General features: G+C 48.4%; 1 protein-coding gene across 1 annotated transcript in view; it reads right to left on the minus strand.

Annotated features, from left to right (window-relative positions):
• Positions 1-26,519, minus strand: part of LOC130113351 (ras-related C3 botulinum toxin substrate 2) — a 50,044-nt gene that overhangs the window by 20,136 nt on the left and 3,389 nt on the right. Inside the window, exons 2-3 of the mRNA XM_056280937.1 lie at positions 3,701-3,772; positions 371-488 (exon numbers count right to left, since the gene is read on the minus strand). Coding sequence (XP_056136912.1) covers positions 371-488; positions 3,701-3,772 — 190 coding nt within the window. The remainder of the gene's footprint in view (positions 1-370; positions 489-3,700; positions 3,773-26,519) is intronic.

Consider the following 26,519-nt stretch of genomic DNA (forward strand, 5'->3'; position numbering starts at 1 on the left):
AAAATATTGGTGTGTTGTAGTTCTTGAATGTGTTTTTGTGTGTGTGTTGCACCGTTGTGGGCTGGGGGAAACAGCATTTTGTTTCACTTCATGTGCACAAGTACATGAGGTGAAATGACAAAGTGCTTCCTGTTCCTGATTCAGGCGGCATGGTGGCGCAGTGATTAGCGCGGTGGCCTCACAGCAAGAAGGTTCTGGGTTCGAGCCCCGGGTAGTGAAACCTTGGGAGTCATCCTCTGTGTGGAGTCCATGTCTGTGTGGGTTTCCTCCGGGGGGCTCCGGTTTCCTCCCACAGTCCAAAGACATGTAGGTCAGGTGACTCGGCCGTACTACATGGCCCCTCAGTGTGTGTGTGTGTGGGGTCCCGTACCGTCTGTGGGTAGGACAGCGGACGGAGCCGGTCATAGTCTTCCTGTCCAGCTGTATCCCAGAGGCCAAGGTTGACTGGCTTACTATCCACCATCACGTTAGCCGAATAGTTGTCAAATCTGCAAGGGAAGCCAAGGATAGATTAATTCAGGAACCAGCCGTTGTCTGGATGACTATCGCATAGTGTGTGCTGAAAACAAAAAGCTTTCTAATTCCACGGCTCGGCGCACAACAACAGCTTCAGTAGTCGATTCAGATCTGAGGTTGATGTCATCTGCTTTTCCTTATGATGAGAAGGAGAAGAAAACAGAATGCGGCACTCAGTCAAAAGCAAAGCCTCTCATCTTTGCATAATCTTGAGAATTTTTGTTTTCCTTCCCATGCTAATTACTCTAACGATCCGGAGCCCTCGCTTTTTCTCTCAATGAAACCAAGCCACAATGACCTTGATATAGAACGCAGTGAATATATATATATATAAAGAAAACTTGAAATCAAGACTCATTCTGATTTTTTTTCCCCCGTGACCTAAACTTTGGATCATCCAACAGTGCAGACCTACGAGAAACACCACGTTGCAGATGTGCTAAAATAGCCCGGACTGAGTTTCTGACTGGCGCCACCAAGACCGTTATGCTTTTACATCTTTCAAAATGTTATCCTTTATACATGATCAATAACTTGCTCAATGTCTTTGGGAGTCCATGGAAACGATGATGCCTGTGAGGGGCTTAACGAGGGGGGGCGGGTGCAGAGGGTGCGATGCACACAGGCGCCGCATCAGCGAGGGCGCCAAAAGACCATACGCAAAAAAAAAAAAATCTATATATTATAATTAAAAAATATAACATGTAACTATATATTCTAATCCCAAATTCTCATCTAAGTAATAATATTTATAAACATTAAACTTTTAAAAACAAACAGGCCTATAACCAGAAATTGTTTACTGTACACTGTACTTTTGGCGCCCCCGCTGATGCGGCGCCTGTGTGCATTGCACCCTCTGCACCCCCTCCCCTCGTTACGCCCCTCGGCAAGCACGCCGGGTGGGCCATCAGGCCGCACTAGAGCGACAATATCGTACACATTTGTCACAGATGAATGTTGTTTGAGTTGGTCTGTTGTTTCTGGCATGGCGGGCCTTGTCATAGGCTTCTTGTCTCTTCTGTTCAACAAGTGTTCCCGATTGCCTTACTGTGGAGCGCCACCTCTGTCTGTCCAGGGCCACTGTGTCCCAGCTGCGGTCATCTGTGCCGCAGATCCTCATGTTGGTAAATAAGGGTGTACCGCTTTAAGAGCAAGATCTGGGGTCGGACTCTGATTGGTTGGTATGGAGGGGGGAATGAGGAAGTTGTGGTTGTGTGGCGCGAACGGTAGTGGGACCTCCGCGCAAGTGAAAGGAAATATTATTAGTAAGAACTGTGATGATGTATTGGACCTATGTCAACGTTTTGTGCAGCTGTGAAGAAGGATTAAATGTGTTTCCGAAGAGAGAAGACGGCGTCCTCGCCATTTTCAGACGGAGTGAACTATTGAACCGTGTTGGGTTGTGCTCCGGAGTTTAGCTAGCTAGCTAGCTAGCACCAGGCAGTGACGGACAGCGAACCTCGGCCCTGGATCCCAAATAAATTCGGTTCCCCTGTAACTTCCGGCGAAGGTGGTCAGAAGACGGAGACAGGAAGAGTAACATTCATGTGGCGCTTGAGGACATCTTTGAAGCGTGGCTTCTGGCCTCCCTGCTTCCCTTGGCACCGCCCCCCCCCCCCCGTAGAAAACCTCCTTTGGCAGGCGGTTGTGTGGCGTTCTCCTCACGTGGCCGGCCCGTCTGGGCTGGGAGGCTGTTATCAGGGCCTCCAGCGCCGACGGTACCAGCACGTCTCAGTACCTCCACGGCGGGCACCTCGTCCTCCCGTCTGATTCGCAGCGGCTTTCGCAGACGACGACGCTGCACGCCGGTGAGCTTCTTGATGCGCTTGCGATTCAGGGTCATGCGTTCAGTGGAGTATAGACGTCACTCATAGTATGCGCGCGCATTTTGGCAGCAAAAGAGGCAACTTCTCCATCTCCAATGAATGCAGAGTGCGAGTGGATTTTCGATCGGTTGATTATTTACGTTTTTGAAACGTCACCCTGTTGCGTTGTGGGTTGCCAGAACAGGTCTAGCAAAAGTAAAGGTATTGATTTCTAGCGCCCTCCATCGGGGGAAAGACCGCTCAATGCAAACGGGCCGAGAGTGTGGCTACGAGCAACAAAACGAATCTGGATAAACACGTAAGTGGCTATCATAACAAACAGAAGCTATGGCCTACTGTAGCATAAATAAGATGTTATAGCATACAATTGTATGGTCGCAAATAGTAAAATCAATTTTTGCTACCAAAATGCGCGCGCATACTAAATCACGTGATCCCTGTTTCCCAACTGTAGAAGGGTCCATAGTAGAGACGGGACAACGGCTGTGTTGTAGACCTTGCTTGAAATGGTAATTCACATACAATCCACGTGGCTATTTAAAACCCCATATGATTTGATACATTTCGTCGTTAGATTTCAGCGAGTTAAATGAAGTAAAATGTAACCAGTTCATGCTCATTTTACCGCAGAAGGCTGATTAATTAGCATCGAACACTTGTCACCAAGTATGTTTACGTGACTGAGAGAAGTGTCCATCCATCCATTATCTGAACCGCTTATCCTGCTCTCAGGGTCGCGGGGGTGCTGGAGTCTGTCCCAGCAGTCACTGGGCGGCAGGCGGGGAGACACCCTGGACAGACCGCCAGGCCACCACACAGGTACGGGTGAGTCACCTGACCTACGTGTCTTTGGACTGTGGGAGGTAACCGGAGCACCCGGAGGAAACCCACGCAGACACGGGGAGAACATGCAAACTCCACACAGAGGACGACCCGGGACGACCCCCAAGGTTGGACTACCCCGGGGCTCGAACCCAGGTCCCTCTTGCTGTGAGGCGACCGCGCTAACCACTGCACCATCGCGCCGCCCTGAGAGAACTGTATTCAACAAAATACCAAGTTAGCGCCTCCCACCAAGGAAGTTTCATTTAATTAAGCAGAATCCTCTTGCATACTTGCATAGATGAAAGCATTGTAATATTACGGATGATCAACGGTATGTGGTGGATGATCTTTCAATAAGAGCAATAATTATCCGACGCAAAACGTTTGTTTTCAGAGTCAGGTGGAACTTAAATAGTCCCTTTTTCACAAGGACAGATGGTAATTGAGTGAAGAGCGAGGATACTTGGACAAGTATAGCAAAAAACAAAGATGTGTGTGTGTGTATGTGTGTGTGTGTGTGTGTTACTCACACAGTAGGAATGTACTCCCCAGGGAAGGCGTTGGTTGTGTAGCTGATGAGAAGACATGTTTTCCCCACAGCTCTAGAAGAACACATGACAAGACCAATAACATCACTTTAGGGACGAGAGAGAGAGAGAGAGAGAGAGAGAGAGAGAGAGAGAGAGAGAGAGAGCGAGAGCGAGAGCTGCAGCTCTTGGCCTCACCCTAAACAACACAGAAGTTAAATTCTTGCTCTATGCAGATGACCGGGTGCTGCTGTCACCCACAGAACAGGGTCTACAGCAGCATCTGGGTCTGCTAGAGGAATACTGTCAGAACTGGGCCCTGGCAGTCAACTTAAAAAAGACAAAAAGTATGACCTTCCAGAAGAAGCCCAGGTGTCAGGAAAGTAGACACCTATTTACTCTAGGTAACACCACCCCAGAGCACACGCTAAATTAGGAATAGCTGGGACTGAGGGTCAGTGGGACTGAGGGTCAGTGGGACTGAGGGTCAGCGGGACTGAAGGTCAGTGGGACTGAGGGTCAGCGGGACTGAAGGTCAGCGGGACTGAAGGTCAGTGGGACTGAGGGTCAGCGGGACTGAGGGTCAGCGGGACTGAAGGTCAGCGGGACTGAAGGTCAGTGGGACTGGGGGGTCAGTGGGACTGAAGGTCAGTGGGACTGAGGGTCAGCGGGACTGAAGGTCAGTGGGACTGAAGGTCAGCGGGACTGAAGGTCAGTGGGACTGGGGGTCAGTGGGACTGAGGGTCAGTGGGACTGAGGGTCAGCGGGACTGAAGGTCAGCGGGACTGAAGGTCTGGGACTGGGGGTCAGTGGGACTGAGGGTCAGTGGGACTGGGGGTCAGTGGGACTGGGGGTCAGCGGGACTGAGGGTCAGCGGGACTGAAGTTCAGTGGGACTGGGGGTCAGTGGGACTGGGGGTCAGTGGAACTGAGGGTCAGTGGGACTGGGGGTCAGTGGGACTGAGGGTCAGTGGGACTGGGGGTCAGCGGGACTGGGCGTCAGCGGGACTGGGGGTCAGCGGGACTGGGGGTCAGTGGGACTGAGGGTCAGTGGGACTGAAGGTCAGTGGGACTGGGGGTCAGTGGGACTGAGGGTCAGTGGGACTGGGGGTCAGTGGGACTGGGGGTCAGTGCCTCGGGAAGCTTTGGTCTGGCACTGAAAGAGAAAGCCCGAAGAGCTTTCTACGCAATAAAAAGAAAATTCTATAAAACGGACATCCCAGTCAAAATCTTGTCCAAAATCTCTGACAGTGTCCTCCTGCCCATGGCAGTGTATGGAAGAGAAGTATGGGGTCCACTCCGTCAGCAAGACCACTACTAGATGGGACCAACGTCCAACAGAAGCCCTGCATGCAGAATTCTGTCAAAACCATTGCTAAACGTACAAAGGAAAACCCCACCAAACGCATGCGGGGCAGAACGAGGCCGTTTCCCATCGATAATAAATATCCAAAACAGATCACTTAACTTCTGGATGCACCTTAAACCAAGTCCCCACCACACACCGCAGTTTAAAGCAGTCCACATCCAAGAGCTAAGACAGAGTCCCCTCAGTCAGCTGGTTCCACCTATTCCTTTTCCCCTTTGTTTTGTTTTTTATTTATTTGGTTTGCTGCTCTGTTGACCTGCTTTGCATTGGGGACATCGTAATTAATGCAGTCGTGCCAATAAAGCATCATTGAATTGAATTGAGTGAGTGAGTGTGAGAGAGAGCGAGAGAGAGAGGGGGTGAGAGAGAGAGCGAGAGGGAGGGAGGGAGGGGGAGAGGTTAAAAGGCAGTACTGCAGTAGGAAGTAGACGGAGAGGTACGGAATTGAGCAGAGCGATAGAATAACAGAGAGGGAAGTGGGTAGGTGTAGGAGGAAAGGCGAGAGAGAGAGACACATAGTGAAGGCGTGGAGAGAAAGAGGAACAAAGAAAAGACAGGAAGAGGTTGTCAGCTGACATCGAGCCAGGTGCCTTTGTTCAATCGTTGCATCGGCAAAAACTCCACAATTCACTGGACTTGTCTAGAGTACTCCATTCCAACAGCCGCTGCAGAAATATACATACAACATTTTCATTTTAGGAGCATTGTACTACATTGTGTGTTTGTGTGTGTGTTTTTTTTGGGGGGGGGGGGTTCTGGAAGAGAAGGAGCGTGCATGGCAGCGTTACTGTGGGCTGTTAAACAAGTACCAACTGGTCCCGTTCCGTTTTCTTTCCATCCAGGATTTCAGAAACAGCCACGGCCTTACGTTCACTAAAGCAGGGGCACACACCAGGGGTGGCTAAGCATGTGCCATGGAGAGAGAGCCACGTGTGTGCAGGTTTTCCTTCCAGCCGGACTGCACGCCAGGTGATTTCACTGATTAGCAACCCTTCAACCAAAGAGGAAGAAGGCGTCAGTGAAATCCCCTGGTGTGGAGTCCGGCTGGAAGGAAAACCTGCATACACGTGGCTCTCTCTCCATGGCACATGCTTAGCCACTGCTGGTGTAGCAGGAACATGTGCTTCTTTCTTAATATCTTTAAAAAGAAAACTTCCCAGAGGAAAGAGTTTTAGTATAATAAGTGTTGTTGCGTAATCATATTATAACTAATATTTGTAAATATAACTTTTGGTTTCCCAATATTTTGGGTAATAATGACATCTACTGTTCAAAGTGAGCTACTACGTTGAATAGGCAAGATACTCGTCTTGTTGTTGTTTTTGTGGACACTACATTCTATTGCCACTTGGTGGCACTGTGAGACGATGGACGGCGGAGAGGGACTGCTGTAAGGGGACCGAAGAAGAAGCTAGTTGTTCCTAAATAAAGTTAAATAACAGTTCGTTCGTCTGACGTGATTCACTCACCAACATCAAACAGACAAACACAACACATGTTAACTAGTTTAACTTGAAGTGAACTAGTTTGAGAGGAAATGCGTACATTGCCGGAGCCATCTGAAGTTACGCACGGAGTAACGTGTCTGCAAAAGAAGAGCACAGGTGCGACATTAAGAGATAGTAATGACCCCTACATTTCCGGTCGGAGGCGCACGCGGTATGTGACTGTTTGTTAATCATTCTACCTTTGTGTACTTAATTTATTGTTTCACAAGTTAATGTGAAAGCAAGTTTCAAGAGGGCATTGATGCTAGTTTTACTAGGTAATGTAACCGGTTATTTTCTTGCCCTGTGCGGGATTCGATACGGGGTGTACTGCACCACAAGGCGACATCACTAACCGCTCGGCTAAAGGGTCAAACCCGTTAGCTAGGGGCTAACGTGTCTTATTAGTAGTTTACAGTCGTCACCCTCCCCGGAAGCGCGCCCTCGCGCTTTGTTATTCCCGCGCTCCGAAGAGACTTCTGAGGATCTGCACACTTCCGGATCCCACCGCTGCCACCAATGTGACCGGTTATTTTCTTGCCCGGTGCGGGATTCGATACGGGGTGTACTGCGCCACAAGGCGACATCACTAACCGCTCGGCTAAAGGGTCAGACCCGTTAGCTAGCTAGGGGCTAACGTGTCTTATTAGTAGCTTACAGTAAGCTACATGGCTAGCTAAATCCTCATGGACCCTAAAAGGTATTTTGCTAAGAAATGGCTGTTGACCAACAGGACTCATTTTGCACTGATGATATTGTAACGTACACGAATAAGTAGACACGTTGGTCCTTGGCTAACTGGTCGCACCCTTTAGTCGACTGGTTAACGTTGTCGCTGCGGTGCAGGGGATACGGGTTCGCGTCTCGGTTGTGGCGGTTCACGGGCTGCCCCCCCCTCCCCCCAATTCGCTGCATTAGTGTCAGAAGTGGGATGATGAGACCGTGAGGTCATCGGAAGCGCGTGCGCCCAGAGGCGTGAGGGAGTTGAAATGCTGAAGCGCGGGGACGCGCTTCCCGAAAGAGGGGGGGTAGTGTAACGTGCAGGGATAAGTAGACACTTATTCGTGTACGTTCACTCAGCTATATAAAACAGTCAAACTGAAGGGTCTTTCGTCGACTAAAGGGTCCGACCACAGCCCTTGGCTACGGGTCGGACCCTTTAGTTGACTGGTTAACGTTGTCGCCTGCGGTGCGGAGGACACGAGTTCGCGTCCCGGCTGTGGCGGTTCTCGGCTGCCCCCCTAATTCGCTGCAATATGATAAAATGTAATATTGGGAGTAGTTACACACAGGACGACGTCTTGGGCCAGTCTGACGGATGTGACAGCTCAAAGCGATTTGCCTCTTAGGTCCGAAAACTCCTTTCCGCCTCAGGCTATCACCAGGCTAAATCGGCTCAGATGCGCCAAACTGCTTTTTTATTTTTATTTATTTATAAACTGGAACTGATTTGATTTTAGGAACTTTTCAGCGTTTATGTATTCATGTTGTCATGTGTACAGTTAGTTATCAGGGATCACGAACACTTTGTCATTTTATGTCATGTACTTGTGTACATGACATACATGAAATGAAACGAAATATCGCTTCCCCCAGCCCACAGCAGTGCAACACAAAGACAAAAACACATCCAAAAACTACAAGAACACACATCTGTGATGTTCAGTATTAGGGGAATACACCTTTAAGGACACAGGGAATTGTGGGATAGAAAACAGGGCAGCCACGGGGAGCGGGAAGGTAGACGAGAGTCAGTCGGATTATGTGCACATTATGCATGGAGCGAAATAAACATGCCGAAGTTCCACGGCTAATTCAGACACGGTGTTATCATCTGTGAGAGTGAGAAGTAGGTCATTACAACATCCAAACTAACACACATAGTCACACTATTAAAAAAAAAACCACTGTCCAAGGGAACAAACGCCAGCCAGGATGACTGTCGGAACTGCCGGTCTGCATGGGCTAGCAGTTAGCTTAGCCTGCCCTGCTTCCTCCTCCCGATAGACTGCCCTGGGTGATCCCTCTTCGGGTGCAGCTCCGGACAGGGCTGTGGTCCCTGGGCCCACAGGATGTAGCAGACCAAGCTCTCTCAACCGCTCCAGTGCTAGCTCTCCCAGCCATTAAACAAAGACACAAACTTAGATGCAGACATGGACAAAGACACTGCACGGACAGTACCGGGTGAGGCCGCTGCAAACGTGAATTTGCGCCACCATCTTCCCACACCGGAAGTGGAATGTGCTGTGCAAAACAAGTCCTTTACCCTCAGCTGATGACAGGATGCCATGCCCCAGGAGGACAAAAGAAGCAATATATATAGGTAACATCAAGGCCCACACCAAAAGGTTGGGCATCAACCTTAATACTTTGGAACAAGCAGCAGTCAGGGAGGCCTGGAGACTGGCTGTCCATGGGAGTGCTGCGCATTACAGCTATGACCTCCACTGTGCTGCTGAAAACAAGTGCACTCAGAAAGGAGCAAGTTACCAGAAAGGCCCAAACCACACCCTCAACCACTTCTTCACACCCTTGCCCACATTGCCCCAAAAGATACGGCTCCAGGACCGGCCTCAACACCCACCTGAAAACCCACAAGGATCTAGAAGGAGGACAATCACACTCAACCCCGAGTGACTGCAGATGATGGTGATGATGATCTGCTATGTTTGCTCTATGTTTGATTTCTGTGTTCGTCTGACTGTAGAGCTGGGAAATTTAAGGATAAAATATAGATGTCATGATATGAGACAAGATATTGTCTAGGATTTTGATGATATAACTTAAACGGTGTCATTCCTTGGTCTTAAAGTCTGCATTAAAGTAAAGTAATGGCCTTGGCCAATAAAAGTTGATTCTGGTTCTGATTCTGAAGTGATGCAATTTATTTGACTGTTTTACATAGCTGAGTGAAATGAACAGTAGATTTTTCTACCTGCTCGGTCATCATATCCACATTACTAATGATCAATCTCAAAATTTGCTTGTGTTTAAATATCTTATGAAAGCACGTCAATTCATACCCCAAAATATCATCATATTATCAATATCGAGGTATTCAGTCAAAAATATTGTGATATTAGGGGCGTCCGGGTAATGTAGCGGTCTATTCCATTGCCTATTAACACGGGGATTGCCGGTTCAAATCCCCGTGTTACCTCCGGCTTGGTCGGGCGTCCCTACAGACACAATTGTACAGTTGGCTGTGTCTGCAGGTAGGAAGCCGGATGTGGGTATGTGTCCTGGTCGCTGCACTAGCTCCTCTTCTGGTCGGTTGGGGCGCCTGTTCATGGGGGAGGGGGAACTAGGGGGAGTGGCGTGATCCTCCAAAGAGCTACGTCCCCCTGGTGAAACTCGTCACTGTCAGGTGAAAAGAAGCAGTTGACGACTCCACATATATCGGAGGAGGCATATGGTAGTCTGCAGCCCTCCGTGGATCGGCACAGGGGTTCGAGCAGCGACAACACTGGGCTCTCATTCTCATGAAGTACAACTATGAAATTGAATACAGGAAATCAACTGATCATGCAAACGCTAATGCTTTGTCACACCTACTGGAGCCTCGGTGGACAGCGCAGCAGAAAAGGGAAGTATTTTCTACTTCTCACATGTGGAGGAGGTACCAGTTTGTGCCAACGACATTGAGAGAGCTACTGTGAAAGATCCTGTACTCAGCAAGGTGTGGAGCTCCATCATGAATGGATGGCCTAGTTATGTGCAGGACGAAGCGCTGAGGCCTTACTTCATATGGAGACAGGAGTTGTCAGCAGAACAAGGCTCATTCTCTGGGGCCAATGAGTCTTTATACCCCCAGTTTATCAACAGAGATTACTGGAAGACTTGCATCATGAACATCTAGTTATCTGTCACATGAAGGCTCTCGCCTTTAGCTATCTCTGGTGGCCAGGCTGTGATTGCAAAATTAAAGAACTTGTGTATGTTTGCTGTTTTCTGCCAAGCTGTACCAAAAAAAAAAGCCAGTGCTGGCACTGCTACACTCTTGGAGATGGCAAAAAAAAAAGTGTGGCAAAGAATTCACATCGATTTTGCTGAGAAGGATGAGCAGTACTCTTTAGTTTTCATTGATAGCCATTCAAAGTGGTTGGAAGTTTTTCTCATGTCCTTCACCACCTCACAACACCACTGAAGTGCTTCGGGCCTGTTTGCTTCATATGGACTACCAGAAGAGCTGATATCAGATAATGGCCTGCAACTTGTGTCTAAGGAGTTTACTTGGTTCCGGGAGAGAAATGGAATCAAACACTGCTGTACCTGCATACCACCCTGCATCAAACCGAGCAGCAAAGAGGTCAGCACAAATCCTAAAGCAAGCTCTGATGAAAGACGTGCTAGAAGCGGATGGTAAGGCTTCCTTGCCACTCAGCCACCAACTGGCAAATTTCCTTCTCGTGCATCGCATTACACCCCATACTGTGACTGGTCGGACACCAGCTGAGTTATTCCTGAAACGCCAGATCCGAACCTGTTTCAGTTTTCTTAAGCCTGAGCATGCCATACGGGTTGAAGAAAAACAAGCCACCCAGAAGCACCATCTTGACCTTGGGGTTTCACCTGTTCGTTTTTGTCTGGAAGAAGAGGCTGTCCACATCCAAAATTTCAGGGGAGGGGTGGAGGAACGGATTCAGGCAACAGTTCTTAAGAGACTGGGAAGTGTCACTCGCCTTATACAAGATGGACAGCGATAGTGTACGGTGCACGTCAACCACATGTTACCATGTCGAGAAACTGTTGGGAGGCCTTCTGTTAAGTTGTTTCCGCCAGCTGCAGAGAATGTGCCATCAGTAACAATGGACTGTGCCGTTCCAGATTCTTCACCCAATACACCAGTGAGCCAGACATTACCCGCTGTTCTCACTGAACCAACTGAACAGGCTGTTGAGGTGCCACCAGCACCTGTATCACCCACAGCAAACAAAACCCCGCCTGTGAGACGCAGTTACCCAGAAAAGCTGCAAACTTACTCTTTTTCCTGTGTTCTCCCAGTAAAGACGTGTTTTCAGTTCATCTCTCTTGCCTGTTTATTGAGAGCCCATCCAGTATATTACACTGCACATCTAGTCATAGTGACAAGCTGACAGAAATCCCAGACGCAGTTGATATAAGGAATTCAAATATGGCTGCCCGGGAGCTTCTGTTGGCTTCAACCTTAGTGAGTGTGCCATCATCAAGTCATCAGTCAGGAGTTTGTTAAAGATCGGTGGTTAGTCATCCACATTGTCTGCTTTAGACACTGGGCCGATCTTCCAACGTTGTTCGCATGCTGCTACTGTTTGCAATCTGACGTCACCGAAGGCGACACCATAGGATAGACAACAAAGGATCATGAGCAAAAGACTTACAGAGTGGGTCTTTATCACGTTTAACGCCAAGAAATGTGACTTGGTGGGATTCTCAGCTTAAACATCGCCGGAGACATAAGCACAGGATAAAAGAAATGAGACTGTCTATAAGAATGTCACCAAGAATGTCTGAGAGATATTCTGCATAGCTAAACATATCCAAGCTAGCAAGTTAGCAAAATGGAATTTGGGATTGCTGTGCGCCCCCTTGTGGCGTTTAGTATTAAATATCTGTATTCCCCTTCAGCAGGTAGCTATTTCCAACACAGCTGATGTGCTGCACCTGTGACTCCACTTTTAGCAGGTCTATATTAAGAGTACCTGGGGAAAAGAGAAGAGGAAGGACTACCCATATCACATTCTTCTGTTCTTCTTTACTTGTCTGTTTGTCAGGACTGGAGTTGTTGATAGTCAAATTTTCGGTTTTTTTTTTTTGCCAGTTTAGTTTCTGGTAATGTTTTGGTTGATTAGTTTAGGGGAAAATAATGGGAAAATAGTGGGTCACCAGGCCAGTGTGTGGCCGGCCTAGCCTCATCCCATCATTGCATATGTTAGTATGTCTGTTAAGAAACGACTGACACCAAAATTAATATTTTAACAACAAATACTATATTTCAAACAATTTAAAATGGCCGCTGTCCAACGCCTGTATCATGCTGCAGCGCCTCGGTGGTAGTCATGGTGCGTCTGTAACCAGACATGTTGGAAATAATCAAAAATAAAGTTTAGACTATTTCTCCACCTGATTTGACAGTTATCAGTCTATTGAATAGGAGTTATCATCACACATCTGTCCCAAAATATGGGCTATTAGGAGCCTACTAATCAGACTGTTATCACCCATTTATTTTAATGAGGCAGTGTTGGTGGAGCCCAGTAGGTGCAGAGGGTCTGTTATCAGGCACGGGCTTACAGAGTGCTAACAGTCAGATCGGTGATTTCTCTGCACTGGAGGGCGCTAGTGTGTTTCTGGGACAGCGCAACGAACTTCGCGAAGGAAATGACGCGACCAACACGTCATAAATAGTGACATGACGCGCACGGTGTCGCGCAAATTACGAGACGGTCATTTTGACCGCTCATGGTCGTTTTAGGTAGATCTTATTGCAACTTTTTTTGTGCAATTGATCTAGAAATCATTTTAATGCAAATATGTGCAATTTTAGGAGCATCCAGGGAGCGTCGGGTCTGTTTCTCCCCCCCCCCCCCCCCCCCCCCACAAAGTTATTAAACTTTGAAAATCCAAAACCGTCAAAATGGCGGCCTCGGTCGTTCTAGTTTAATCGCCACTAAAATGTGCTCACACGTTGAGCATCCATGCAGTACCAACGGCCTACTGGCCGGGCCAAACACCAGTTCTGGTGGTCTCACACGGTTCAGTCCACCTTGTTGTGATTCACCGAATGCACAGAAGGGGCCCAGAAAGTGGTTGGAGCCAAGAGAAGAAGAAGAGGTGAAAATTGAAAAAAACGAAGCGTAAGCAGGGCAGAGTGTGACACTGAGGCAGGAAGCGGGCGAGTCATTCGCAGAGAGACGGGGTCGGCCGTTTCTCTACCTGTTTCCTCCAACAGAGCAAGTGGCGAAGAGAACGACGAACAAAGTGTAACGCCTGTGACGGCGGGCTCCGAGAGAGCACCGACCCCCTGAGTAGCACAACATCCGAACCACAACACGGCGCTTTGCAGACGATGTCACTCTTTCATTTTGGGGGTATCATCAGCAAACCAGTTCCTGTAACACAATTCATTTGGTGTGTGTGTGTGGAGGAGTGGGGGGGGGGCTTCATTAAGAAGCCGCTCGGTAACTAAAAGATACTTGCAAACTGCCATTTAAATGTGAACAATCCAACACACCAGACACAACAGCTCCTCCACAAGTGACCCAGAAAGACCAAAAACGAGTTGTTTACGTGCGTCTCTCTCTCTCTCTCTCTCTCTCTCTCTGTCTGTCTGTCTGTCTGTCTGTCTGTCTGTCTGTCTGTCTGTCTGTCTGTCTGTCTCTGTCTGTCTGTCTGTCTGTCTGTCTGTCTGTCTGTCTGTCTGTCTCTCTCTCTCTGTCTGTCTGTCTGTCTGTCTGTCTGTCTGTCTGTCTCTCTCTCTGTCTGTCTGTCTCTCTCTCGCTCTCTCTCTCTCTCTCTCTCTCTCTCTCTCTCTCTCTCTCTGTCTGTCTGTCTGTCTGTCTGTCTGTCTGTCTGTCTGTCTCTCTCTCTCTCTCTCTCTCTCTCGCTCTGTCTGTCTGTCTGTCTGTCTGTCTGTCTGTCTGTCTCTCTCTCTCTCTCTCTCTCTCTCTCTCTCTCTCTCTCTCTCTCTCTCTCTCTCTCTCTCTCTCTCTCTCTTTCTGGAGGTGGAGGAACGGCGTTCGAAAAGTTGACACGCCGGCACGCGATTAAAGTGGCTCCGGTGGTCAAATGCTCGGTGGAGGAGTGCTGCCTCGCGGTAGGTGAGCATGTGGGCTATGGAAGCATCAAACCGGCGTCCAGAATGAACGGTGCAGTAGTTATGTTTATTGACAGTATTGACAAGGTCAACCAGGTGGTGGAAAGTGGTGTGGTGATTAGGGACATGTTGACTCCCGTTCTGCCGCTGGTTAACCCAGCGAAGAGAATCACCATTTCCAATGCTCCCCCGTTCATGAGAAATGCAGCTTTTGAGAAGGGCCTTGCAAGATACGGACAACTAGTGTCCCCCATAAAAATGGTCTCCTCCGGTTGCCAGTCTCCTCACTTGAAACACGTTGTGTCCCATAGGAGGCAAGGTTTCATGATTTTGAAAAATAATGCAGAGGATTTGGATCTGAAGCTGAAATTCAGGATTGATGACTTTGATTATATTGTATTTGTTACTTCTGGTATGATGAAATGTTTTGGCTGTGGGTCAGAGGGGCATTTAGTAAGGTCTTGTCCCGAAAGGAGTGAGGGTAGGTCTGAGCCTCAAGGGCCGCCTTCGTCCACCGATGCCGCCGCGAACGGCGCATCTCCGGCTGGAGACGGCGCGGCCGAGTCGGCACAGGGCAGACAGGAGGCTGGGGAGCGAGGGGTGGGAGAAACAGACCAGGTGGTGACACAGAAAAAGACCGAGGCTGGGGAACATGAGGAAAATGGACGGACTGAGCAGGCAGGAGAAGGAGGTGTGCATGCTGAGCATATTAAAACCGTTGAGCACACTGAGAAGGTGACAGAACTTGGGCAGGTCACAGCTGGTGGCCAGGATGAGAAGGTAGCGGACGTTGAACAGAATGAAACGGAAGATGAAAACAGCGAGACCGGGGATCATAGCAAATTGGCTGGGCCAGATACGAGTGGTGGTCGGAGGATGCAAATACAGCAGACTGCTGTTAGAGTGGCAGAGTCTGTACTCGAAGAAGAGGCAGAGATTATGTTGGACGATGAAATAAAATAAAAAAAGTCAATTAAAAGGAAGCCGACTGACGGTAGACAGGAAAATTTAAAAGTGAAGAGGGCTTCAAAAGATAAAAAGCCATCCTCCTCTTTGTCTGATGAGAACACAGACGAAAGTGAGTGTGAGTTAGGTTCCTCTCCTCGTACACAGGTGGACACAGAAGGCAGCTATGCCTTTCTGAAGATCAGGAAGTTTTTGCAGGTTACCAAGAGTTTGAGGGCGGTCAAGGTGGAAAATTATTTTCCAGACTTGCAGCTTTTTATTGAATCAGTTAAATGCTTTATGAAAAACACAGGGGACTTGGAGGTGAACACATTCACTGAGCAGGAAGTCTTCAGACTGAAAAAACTTGTACAGAAGGTAAAACTGCAACTTCATGATGATGATTAAGACACGTTTGGGTATTGTTATCTTTTTGGTCAGTGTACGCTTGTTTCTGGCACAGTTCAGCCCCACTCTCCTCATGTGTAATATACAATTAGGCACTTTAAATCTGAATGGAGCAAGAGATGACATGAAAAGAGCTGCTGTGTTTAAACTGGTTGAGCTGAAGAAAATAGATGTCTTGCTTGTGCAAGAAACACATAGCACAGCAGATAATGAAACTGAATGGAAGAGGGATTGGACTGGAAAATTGATTCTCAGTCATAAATCCAATATTAGTGGTGGGGTCGGGATTCTTTTCTCAAGAGATTTTTTGCCATGCTCCCTTGAGGTAGAGGAAGTAGTCGAAGGCCGGCTACTGAAAGTAAGGGCGCAGTATGACAACGCAACACTGGTTTTTATAAATGTTTATGGTCCAACCCTTGGCCCTGAAAGAGTAGTTTTTCTGGATGTGTTATCTGATGTTATTAGTAAATGTGACAGTGAGGAGTATTTATTTCTGGGAGGGGACTTTAACTGTACAGAGAATTGCAAGTTGGACAGGAACCGTCGGGAACCACATCCTGCATCTCTTAGTCGGCTCACACGCTTGGTTAATTCGTGTGAACTGACAGATGTTTGGAGAGCTTTTTATGGGACCCAGAGGCAGTATACATGGACACATCTAAAAGATAACGCACTATCCATGGCACGGCTTGATCGGTTTTATTGTTTTAAACATCATTTTAATGTGTTTAAACAATGTAACATGCTTCCAGTTTGTTTCTCTGACCACTCTCTGGTACAGTGCTCGGTTTTCATACGAAGTGTTAAAACAAATAGTGCTTTCTGGCATTTTAACACAGGCCTCCTAAATGATAACAACTTTAGAGATGCTTTTAAGTTTTTCTGGGGCCAATATAGGAGCCGAAGGTCTGAATTTATTTCTCTGCAGCAATGGTGGGACATTGGCAAGTGTCAGATAAAGCAGTTTTGCCAGCAGTACACTCGCAATGTCACCAGAGACATAGCCAGATCTATGAGAGATCTAGAGGATGAAATGGTGGAACTACAGAATTTGGCAGATTCCACAGGAGACAGAGGCCATGTAGAAGCTCTCAAATCCAGAAAGTCTGCTTTGGCTAGCCTGCTGGGTATTACAGCACAGGGGGCACTGGTCCGCTCACGCTTTCTGAACGCCACACATATGGATGCTCCTTCTCACTTTTTCTTTAGTCTAGAGCGCAAGAATGGGCAGAGAAAAACCATTCACTCTCTGCGTACTAACACTGGTGTGCAGCTGTCAGATTTTTCTGGAATTCTGAAATACGCAGCAGGGTTCTACAGTGACCTCTATAAGAGCGAACTCAGGCAGGATGTGCTGGGGGCTGAGTCATTCTATCATGGGCTAAAAAAGGTTGAGGTAGCGCTCAATACAGACCTCGAGGCTCAACTGTCCCCAGAAGAACTTCATGACGCCCTGCAAAGTCTGGAAAGTGGCAAGGCACCTGGTATAGACGGGTTACCTGTTGACTTCTATAAGTCTTTTTGGCCGGTGCTCGGAGGGGATTTGTTGACTGTACTGAGGAATCGTGCAACTGAGGGGCGATTGCCTCAGAGTTGCAGAAGGGCCGTCATTACTCTCTTGCCGAAGAAAGGGGATCTGCAGGACATTAAGAACTGGCGGCCAGTGTCCTTGCTCTGCACCGATTACAAGATCTTTTCTAAGGTGCTAGCAAACAGACTGAGAAAGGTGATGAAGGAGGTCATCCATGTTGACCAGACTTACTGTGTGCCCGGTAGGCTGATCACTGACAGGGACGTTTTGGACATCTCTAGTTCATTGGAAGTTGAAACTGGTCTTATTTCCATAGATCAGGAAAAGGCTTTTGACCGGGTTGAACACCAGCACTTGTGGCAAACCGTGAAAGCTTTCGGTCTCAGCCCAGGTTTTATAGCTACGATCAAGGTTTTGTACAGTGACATTGAGAGTGTACTTAAAATTAACGGTGGTTTGAGTGCTCCTTTTAAGGTTCAAAGGGGGATCAGGCGGGGATGTTCTTTGTCTGGAATGTTGTACTCCCTGGCCATTGAGCCCCTGTTGCATAAATTGAGGTGTGAGTTGTCTGGAGTTGCTTTTGCTGGTTGCGGCACAACTTTTAAGCTCTCTGCCTATGCCGATGATGTAGCTGTTTTTGTAAAGGACCAAAGAGATATTGATGTCTTAGTAAAAAAATGTTATCAAGTTTGGTCAGATATCATCGGCTAGGGTAAACTGGGGAAAAAGTGAGGCACTGATGGTAGGAGAGGGACTGAACAGTAAACTCATGTTACCTGGGGGATTGACATGGAAAAGGGGAGGGATGAAATATCTGGGAGTGTTTGTGGGGAATGACACCTCTCAAATAAGAATTGGGAGAATGTCTTGGAAAAAGTTGAAGGGCGTCTTAGGAAGTGGAAATGGATTCTACCACAACTGTCGTATAGGGGGCGCATGTTAGTAATCAACAACCTGGTGTCATCAACGCTATGGCATCGATTAACATGCGTTGATCCTCCAACCAACCTCCTGGCCAAGATTCAGGCTGTGCTGGTGAACTTTTTCTGGGACAACTTGCACTGGATTCCTCAGAGTGTGCTGTACCTTCCTAAAGATGAGGGGGGTCAAGGGCTAGTCCATCTGGCCAGCAGGGGTGCAGCCTTCCGCCTCCAGTTCATTCAAAGATTGCTCACTGGGCCTAGAGATCTAGTGTGGCGACCAGCAGCCTGTGCAATACTTCGACGGTGTTGTGGACTCGGAATAGACCTGCCCTTGTTCCTAATGGCTATTAAGAACTCAGACCTCAACGGATTGCCTGGATTTTATCGTGGGCTCATAAGAGTGTGGAATATGTTCAAGAAGGAGAGAATCGGCTGTTCTGACTCTCTGAGCTGGCTTCTAAAAGAGCCGGTGGTGTATGGTGGGCGTATGGATACGTTCTGCGACTTTGGACCCACGGTATCAAAGCTGTTCTGCCAGGCAAAGGTCGTCACATTGGGTCAGGTGGTGGAGCTGGCTGGGCCCAATCTTGACAACGCTGCCACTCTAGCATCTCACCTGGGAGTGAAATCTACACGCCTCCTTAGTCGGGTACTACTTAAGTGGAACGGTCAGCTCACAGCAGTAGAACGGGGGTTTTTGACATCATACTGCAGTGGTTCTACTCATCCCAATTGTGAGGATCCATTTCCTTTTTTAAAGGTTGTTCCTGATCTGAAAAATTGTATGGGGCCGCTTTTGGATTTGGGAAATGCTCTTAATGAAAGGCTGAATGTACTTAAAGGTAAGACCATGTATACTATGCTTGTAAAAGTCTTGAATAAAGATAAACTGAGTGGTCGGACTGATACACCCTGGAGGGCCCAGCTGGGCTTGGGGGAGAATGTGAAGCCAGTCTGGAGGGGCTTATACAAACCACCGTTAATTAAAAAAGCTGGTGATCTGCAGTGGAGGGTCTTGCATGGCATAGTGGCGGTCAATGCTTTTGTTTCTGTGCTAGATCCTAATGTGAATGACAGCTGTCCCTATTGTGCCCAGAGAGAAACAGTGTTTCATTGCTTTTCAGAGTGTGTGAGGTTTACACCCCTGTTCCTGCTACTAGACCGCTTATTTAGATCATCTGGGGAAAGTTTCTGCAAACAGAATTTCATTTTTGGTTTCAAATATAGTCAACGTGTAAAATTTAAATGTCAACTCTTGAACTTTATTTCAGGGCAGGCAAAGATGGCTATCTATGTGAGCCGTAAAAAGGGAATTAAAGAATGTATAGAATGTCATGTTGAACTGTTGTTCTGCAGGATGGTCAAGGCCAGGATAAAAGTAGACTTCAATTACTACAAGGCAATGACAGACCTGGTCACATTCACAACCTCGTGGTGTTATAAAGGGCTGCTGTGTTCCACCATAAAAGATGAGCTGGTCTTTTCTAAAGAACTTGGATAAAAGAGGTCTTACCTGTTTTTTATTTTTTTGAGTTGTCGGTGAATGATTGTTTTTTTGGGCTTGTAAAAAAATGCTTATTGATTGTTTATACCTCGACAAGTATTGTTTATGTTCGGAGGGATTTCAAGTCTGCTTTTTGTCTAAATTTTTCTGTTAAATAAAGACTTGGTTTAAAATTCAATCTCTCTCTCTCTCTCTCTCTCTCTCACTCTCTCTCTCTCTGTCTGTGTCTCTCTCGCTCTCTCTCTCTCTCTGTCTGTCTGTCTCGCTCTCTCTCTCGCTCTCTCTCTCTGTCTGTGTCTCTCTGTCTCAATGTCTCTCTCTCTATTTCTCTCTCTCTCTGTCTGTCTGTGTCTCTCTCTGTCTGTCTGTGTCTCTCTCTGTCTGTCTGTGTCTCTCTCTGTCTCACTGTCTCTCTCTGTTTCTCTCTCTCTGTCTGTCTGTGTCTCTCTCTGTTTCTCTCTCTCTGTCTGTCTGTGTCTCTCTCTGTTTCTCTCTCTCTCTCTCTCTCTGTCTGTGTCTCTCTCTCTGTCTGTCTGTGTCTCTCTCTGTCTCACTGTCTCTCTCTCTGTTTCTCTCTCTCTGTCTGTCTGTCTGTGTCTCTCTCTGTCTCTCTGTCTGTCTCTCTCTGTCCCTCTGTCTCTCTCTCGCTCTCTCTCTCTGTGACACAGAGTCACAGAGAGCGAGAGAGAGACAGTGTACTTGGGGAGCCATCTGTTTCAGAAGCATCAGCATTAAAAACAGGAAACAGCTCAACTGGGCAACCATGAAAAACAGGTCTCCCTGATCTCTCTCTCTCTCTCTCTCTCTCTCTCTCTCTCTCTCTCTCTCTCTCTCTCTCTCTCTCTCTCTCTCTCTCTCTCTCTCTCTCTCGCCCTCTCTCTCCTGTTTCAGCCATAATCTGGATTTCCATCAACTTCTCTTGCGCCTTCTGCCACATTCCCACATCATCTGATAATAGCCTGGTGCATTCTTGACGGCCTCTCTGCCTCTCTTCCTTTCTATCTTCTATTAATCTACGTATTAATCTGTCTTTCTCGGCCCGTGTCTGTTTGCATCTCGCTCTTGCACTCCCACTTTCTATTTCTCTACCCCATCGCCCACCCCTTTTCCTTCCTCTGCGGCCTCACCATTTTGATGTAATCTCTACTGCAAACATACTTTCCCTCATGCCAATTATCCCCGTGCACCCTTCATCTCTCACCACTTGGCTCAGGCCAACAGGCCCCTGAATGGCAGAATGGACTCCCCCAGATGCAAACATATAAAGCAAATATATAGAATAACAAGCAGGGGTACCTAACAGCGTTTCATTCCAAAATAAAGTGCCCACCTCTTAAAGTATACGATACTATTTGAAGATATGGGCTATCAGGAATCAGGAACACTTTATTTGTCATTTCACTTCATGCCTGTACATGAAATGAAACGGAATGCCGTTTCCCCCAGCCCACAGCAGCACAACACAAAGACAAACTCACATCCAAAAACGACAAGAACACACATACCCAAACTAGCACATACAAAAGAATCACTGTCCAAGGGAACGAACGCCAGCCAGGATGGCCGTCGGAACCGCTGGTCTGCAGGGGCTAGCAGTTAGCTTAGCCCGCCCCGCTTCCGCATCCTGTCAGACCGAGCTCAGCGTTTCCTCCTCGGGCGCAGCTCCGGGCAGGAGCCGGACGAAGCAGACTAAGCCCTCTAAGCCGGTCCAGTGCCAGCTCCCCCAGCCAGACACCCTCGACACACCTCCCCACACCCCTCACGACGACATCAAAAACACCGCAGTCAGCGCCAGGTGAGGCCGCCGCCAGACCGCCCTCGGTGTTATCAGAACTGCTGGTCTGCATGGGCTAGCAGTTAGCTTAGCCTGCCCCGCTCTGTCAGCCGATCCAGCGCCACCTCTCCCAGCCATCAAATGAAGACAAACTTAGACGCAGACATGGACAAAGACACCGCATGGATGGTACGGGGTGAGGCCGCCGCAAATGTGAATTCGCGCCGCCATCTTCCCACACCGGAAGCGGAAATATATTGGTGGGGGGGGGGCATGGTGGTGCAGTGGTTAGCACTGTCGCCTCACAGCAAGAAGGTCCCGGGTTCGAACCCCGGGGTTGTCCAACTTTGGGGGGGGGGGTCATCCCAGGTCATCCTCTGTGTGGAGTTTGCATGTTCTCCCCGTGTCTGCGGTGGGTTTTCCCCGGGTGCTCCGGTTTCCCCCACCATCCAAAAGACACGCATGTTAGGGTTAATACTCCTGTCTGTGCCCCTGAGCAAGGCATGGCGAGAGGAACTGGAGTTGGTCCCCGGGCGCTGCACGGCGGCTGCCCACTGCTCCTAGCTACACAGCTAGGATGGGTTAAATGCAGAGCTGAATTTCACCAACAGGGATTAAAAAAATTATATCAAAAAAATCAAAATATTGAGAGTTAATACATAGCGGATGACGTCACAAGGCTGAGCATATCTACTGAAGTTGTGCAGCATTTCTGTTGCGATGGGAAACAGTCAAGGAAAAGTAAATGCATGATAAAAATACAGTTAAGGAAGACAATTATGACGTAAGCTAATGATTCACGCCAATAACTGAAAAAGAAAGAGCTGAAACAACTACAGATTATCTGTGTCTGAAGTTATTAAGCCGACACGATGATTTCATAAAAGCCGCCACTGAAACTATTTTAACCACACAGGAAGTCCCCTGCGTGGCTGGTGTGACGCTCGGCACACGGCGAGTACGACTTGCAGCACTGGCATGCCAGCTCTTTACGGCGATGGTTTTTTGCACCGTTGTCCTGCGCTGAAGGGCACTGTTATTGTAATTCATACGTGCTCTCTTTCGAGTCAAGTCTGGATTATGGGGCCAGTTCCCCGGGGTCTCACACTGCCAGGGGGCCTCCGAGACTTCGGCCGCACATGGTGGGTGGCCCAAGACTTCCAAGGGAAGTTGCTGGGGCCACGAACGCTAAGGGCCCTCAGTGCGCACAGTGCAAGCTGGCCACTAGACCCCTGGGCTTATAGTGTGAACTAACCACTGGGGCCCCCCAGACACTCGGCACTTACAATGTGATGGCTCCCGGGCCTCTTGGTGTTTAAAATGTGAGCTCACAGGCATCCGTGTGGCGTGGCAGTCTATTCCATTGCCTGCCAACAGGGGTCTTTGTTGGGGGTCCCGACAGACACAACTGGCCGTGTCTGCAGGTGGGAAGCCGGATGTGGGTATGTGTCCTGGTCGCTGCACTAGATCCTCCTCTGGTCGGTTGGGGTGCCTGTTCATGAGGGATGGGGAATGAACTGGGGGGGGGGGTAGCATGATCCTCCCACGCGCTGCCTCCCCCTGGCGAAACTCCTCACTGTCAGATGAAAAGAAGCAGCTGGCGACTCCACGTGTATCAGAGGAGGCATGTGGTGGTCTGCAGCCCTCTCCGGATCCGCAGAGGGGGTGGAGCAGTGACCGGGACGGCTCAGAAGAGTGGGGTAATTGAGCAAGTGCAATTGGGGAGAAAAAAATCCCCCCCCCCCCCAAAAAAACAGTGAAGTCACCACTGGGGTCCACCAGACCCCTCGGGGCTTGCAATGTGAGAGCCCCCCAGACCCCTTGGTGTTTAAAACATAGGCAGACCACTAGGGCCCCTGGGCCCCTGGCAGTAGCGTACTGTGGGGTTTCAGTCAGGGCCTTCAGTAACAGACTTCACCCCACCACACACACACACACACACACACACACACACACACACACACACACACAAATTTATCTTATGGGTGCTGATACAGTCAACACAGCCACATACAAAATAAACTGTCACACTCTATATGCACTACTGGATCAACACCAATAAGACAGCTGATCTTCAACAACCACAACACACACCACTGTGCACCATAGCAACTATTGCAGCATCAAGTGTCGCCATCAGATCTTTATCTAAGTCAGCAGCCGGATTGCACAAGCAAACCACACTGCACAAAAACAAAAACAACTAGAAGATCCGCACACGCCAGGTGTCCCCTTCTCCAGGGAAGACTTCACCTTCATTCTACCACTACTACTACTACTACTACTACTACTATTACTACTACTACTACTACTACTACTACCACTACTACCACTACCACTACTACTACCACTACTACTGCTACTACTACTACTACGTTCGGCTGCTCCCGTTAGGGGGCGCCACAGCGGATCATCCGTTTCCATCTCTTCCCGTCCTCTGCATCTTCCTCTGTCTCACCAGCCACCTGCATGTCCTCCCTCACCACATCCATAAACCTCCTCTTTGGCCTTCCTCTTCTCCTCTTCCCTGGCAGCTCCATATTCAGCATCCTTCTCCCAGTATACCCAGCATCTCTCCTCCACACATGTCCAAACCATCTCCATCTTGTCTCTCTTGCTCTCCTATATTCTGAGGCAATACAATGTTAAGAAAACAGCTCAACCGTGGAACATGTTTTATTGTAGCTAGTGGGATTATTTCCAGCTGTGACCGTTTTTAATCCCACACTTGAAACGTCGCTTTAAAGCGGAGTTTTAACATTGGAGTCTATGGCACTTCTGCATCGAATCCCCCTCATGATGCCAATTAAACAAACATGGCGGCAAGGTGAACAAAGCGAATTGTTTTCGGTCCAGTGTTCCTCCTGTTCGCCTGTGCTGAGATCAGCAGTACATTATTTGCGGACTTGCGGAATACGACCGATTCCTGTTTACTTTCAAGACTCGTAACTCATACCCAAATCCACGTCTTGATGCTATCGCTGCTTCACTGCCCAGTGTAAGTCAGCCGTGCGCATGCGTGCCGCGACAGAGCGCAGCGTTGGTTGAGCGAACTGGAGTGTGAATGAAGAGAGGGAGCGGCGATAACGAGAACGAAGGTTTTACATCACCGCAACCACGAGAGAGGTTCTTGAGCCTATAAGTCATAGCTATGCACAAAAAACCCCCAAAAAACAATTAGGCTGATAGGTGCAGCAGTTTGCAAGTTTCCACAGTGGATGTAGTGTTCACCTGTCACTTGTGCAACTTCAACAAATTCAATAAATTATCGTCCCAATATGATCAGTGCATCGCCTTCGGTCCACTAAGGAAACTATGCACACCAACCCGGAGTTGACATCCCACCTCACTTGAGAGACCAGTGGCAGCCTTCTCTCTTAAAATTAATGCAGTGATTTAACTCGTTTAGGAGAACGTGCAAGAAATGCAGACAATCCTACCAAAGTTACAAAAAACACGAGGCAGATTGGCAACAAGATCGTCAGTAGCCGTGAACGCGAAGGCTGTTGCACTTAGTTCGCTCACAACCTGCCAGAGGCTCGGGCTCAAACTTGACGACGACACCGGGGGGCTAGCACCAATCGATCGCAGGGTCTCTGGGGTGTTTTGATTGGCTGATGATACAGTCACTCAAAAGTTGTAATCGGTTTGCAGCTTCAGGCTTCAAGAAAGGCTAGCAATACCACTAGTGCTGGACCAAGGAGCTGTGATGCGCCATAAGAAAACAAGTAATTGAATTCAAACATATTTCAGGCCCACTTCAATTTAACTATGAAAAAACACGATTTTGATTTTGACAGGGCCAGCACAGAAGGCCCTGATGGCCCTGACAGCCCACCACTGCCTCCTCGGCATCTACGGTGTGAGGGTCCCTGAGCCCCTCCATGCTTAAAGCATGAGCCGGCCACTAGGGCCCCTAGGCCATGCAGTGCTTACAATGTGAGGCCCCTCGGTTTTTAAAGCATGAGCTTACCCCTACGGCCCTCAGCCCCCTTGGTGTGTACAATGTGATTTAACCACCAGGGCATCCAGGCCCCTCGGTGCACACATCGAGCGTAACACCTGGGCCCCTTGATACATACAGTGTATGCTTAAAATGAGAGCCTCTCGGAGAATACAGTGCTTCTGTACAACTGAGCCACTGGTTGGCACGCTACAATATGCTGTGACATGATACAATATTCACCAAGAAGTCAATTCATTCTGCATAACAGGACAGTTTGAAGGGTGCCCCCACATCCTGGGAAAAATATGATATACCCCCCCCCCAATACTGACACCAACTTTGTGATGTTTCTCAATGGAGATTCTTTTAGATGAGCTCACACCATGCTTGTTGTATTTACGTAAAATGCACCCATACAGTGTACAGTATCATTGCCACCTACTGGCCTTTCTTGGTATTGCTGGTTGCACATACAAATACCTGCATACATACTGGACTGATAAGGAACACTGCTATAACTAGTAGTAGTAGTAGTATAATGATTTAAACATTTGAACAAGTTGGGGTCCGCGGTGGTGTAGCGGTCTAAGCATCGGCTTTGTGTCGATGCAGTTGCCCACTGGGGACCGGTGGTTCGCGCCCCGGTCTCGTCAGATCCGACTATGGCCGGACTCGATGAAGCAGCGATAATGGGCAGCGCTGTCTTCGGGAGGGGGGCGGAGTCGGCTTGTGTTCGTCACATGAATGCGTCTCTGGGTGTGTCGGAAAAAGCAGTGGTTCGGCCTGGAGTCACCTTGTCACGGAAGTGGCGAGGCGCCTCCTTCCAGACTGCCGGCCGGAGAGATGCAGGTGGCGAACGCCTATCAATTATCCAGTGGTAGTAATTATGGTTCCTCAATATACATTTAACATATTACAACGCAGGCTGTGTGTTGCAGCACTACTTTTGGTGTCCCCCCTCAGGAATTGCGCTTGAGAAAATTTCACGTAATGTCCCCTCCAAAGTTGATATCAGATTTTCACCCCTGATTACACCCACATTAGAGAGGCCTTTTGTGGTATGTGCAATGATGATTATGAGAAAAGAGATACTCTAATTGAGGCTGCTGGGCTACGTGCTAAATTGGACACCTTAGAGATG

Source organism: Lampris incognitus, chromosome 5 (assembly GCF_029633865.1).
Source record: "Lampris incognitus isolate fLamInc1 chromosome 5, fLamInc1.hap2, whole genome shotgun sequence".
In the NCBI taxonomy this organism is placed as follows: Eukaryota; Metazoa; Chordata; class Actinopteri; order Lampriformes; family Lampridae; genus Lampris; species Lampris incognitus.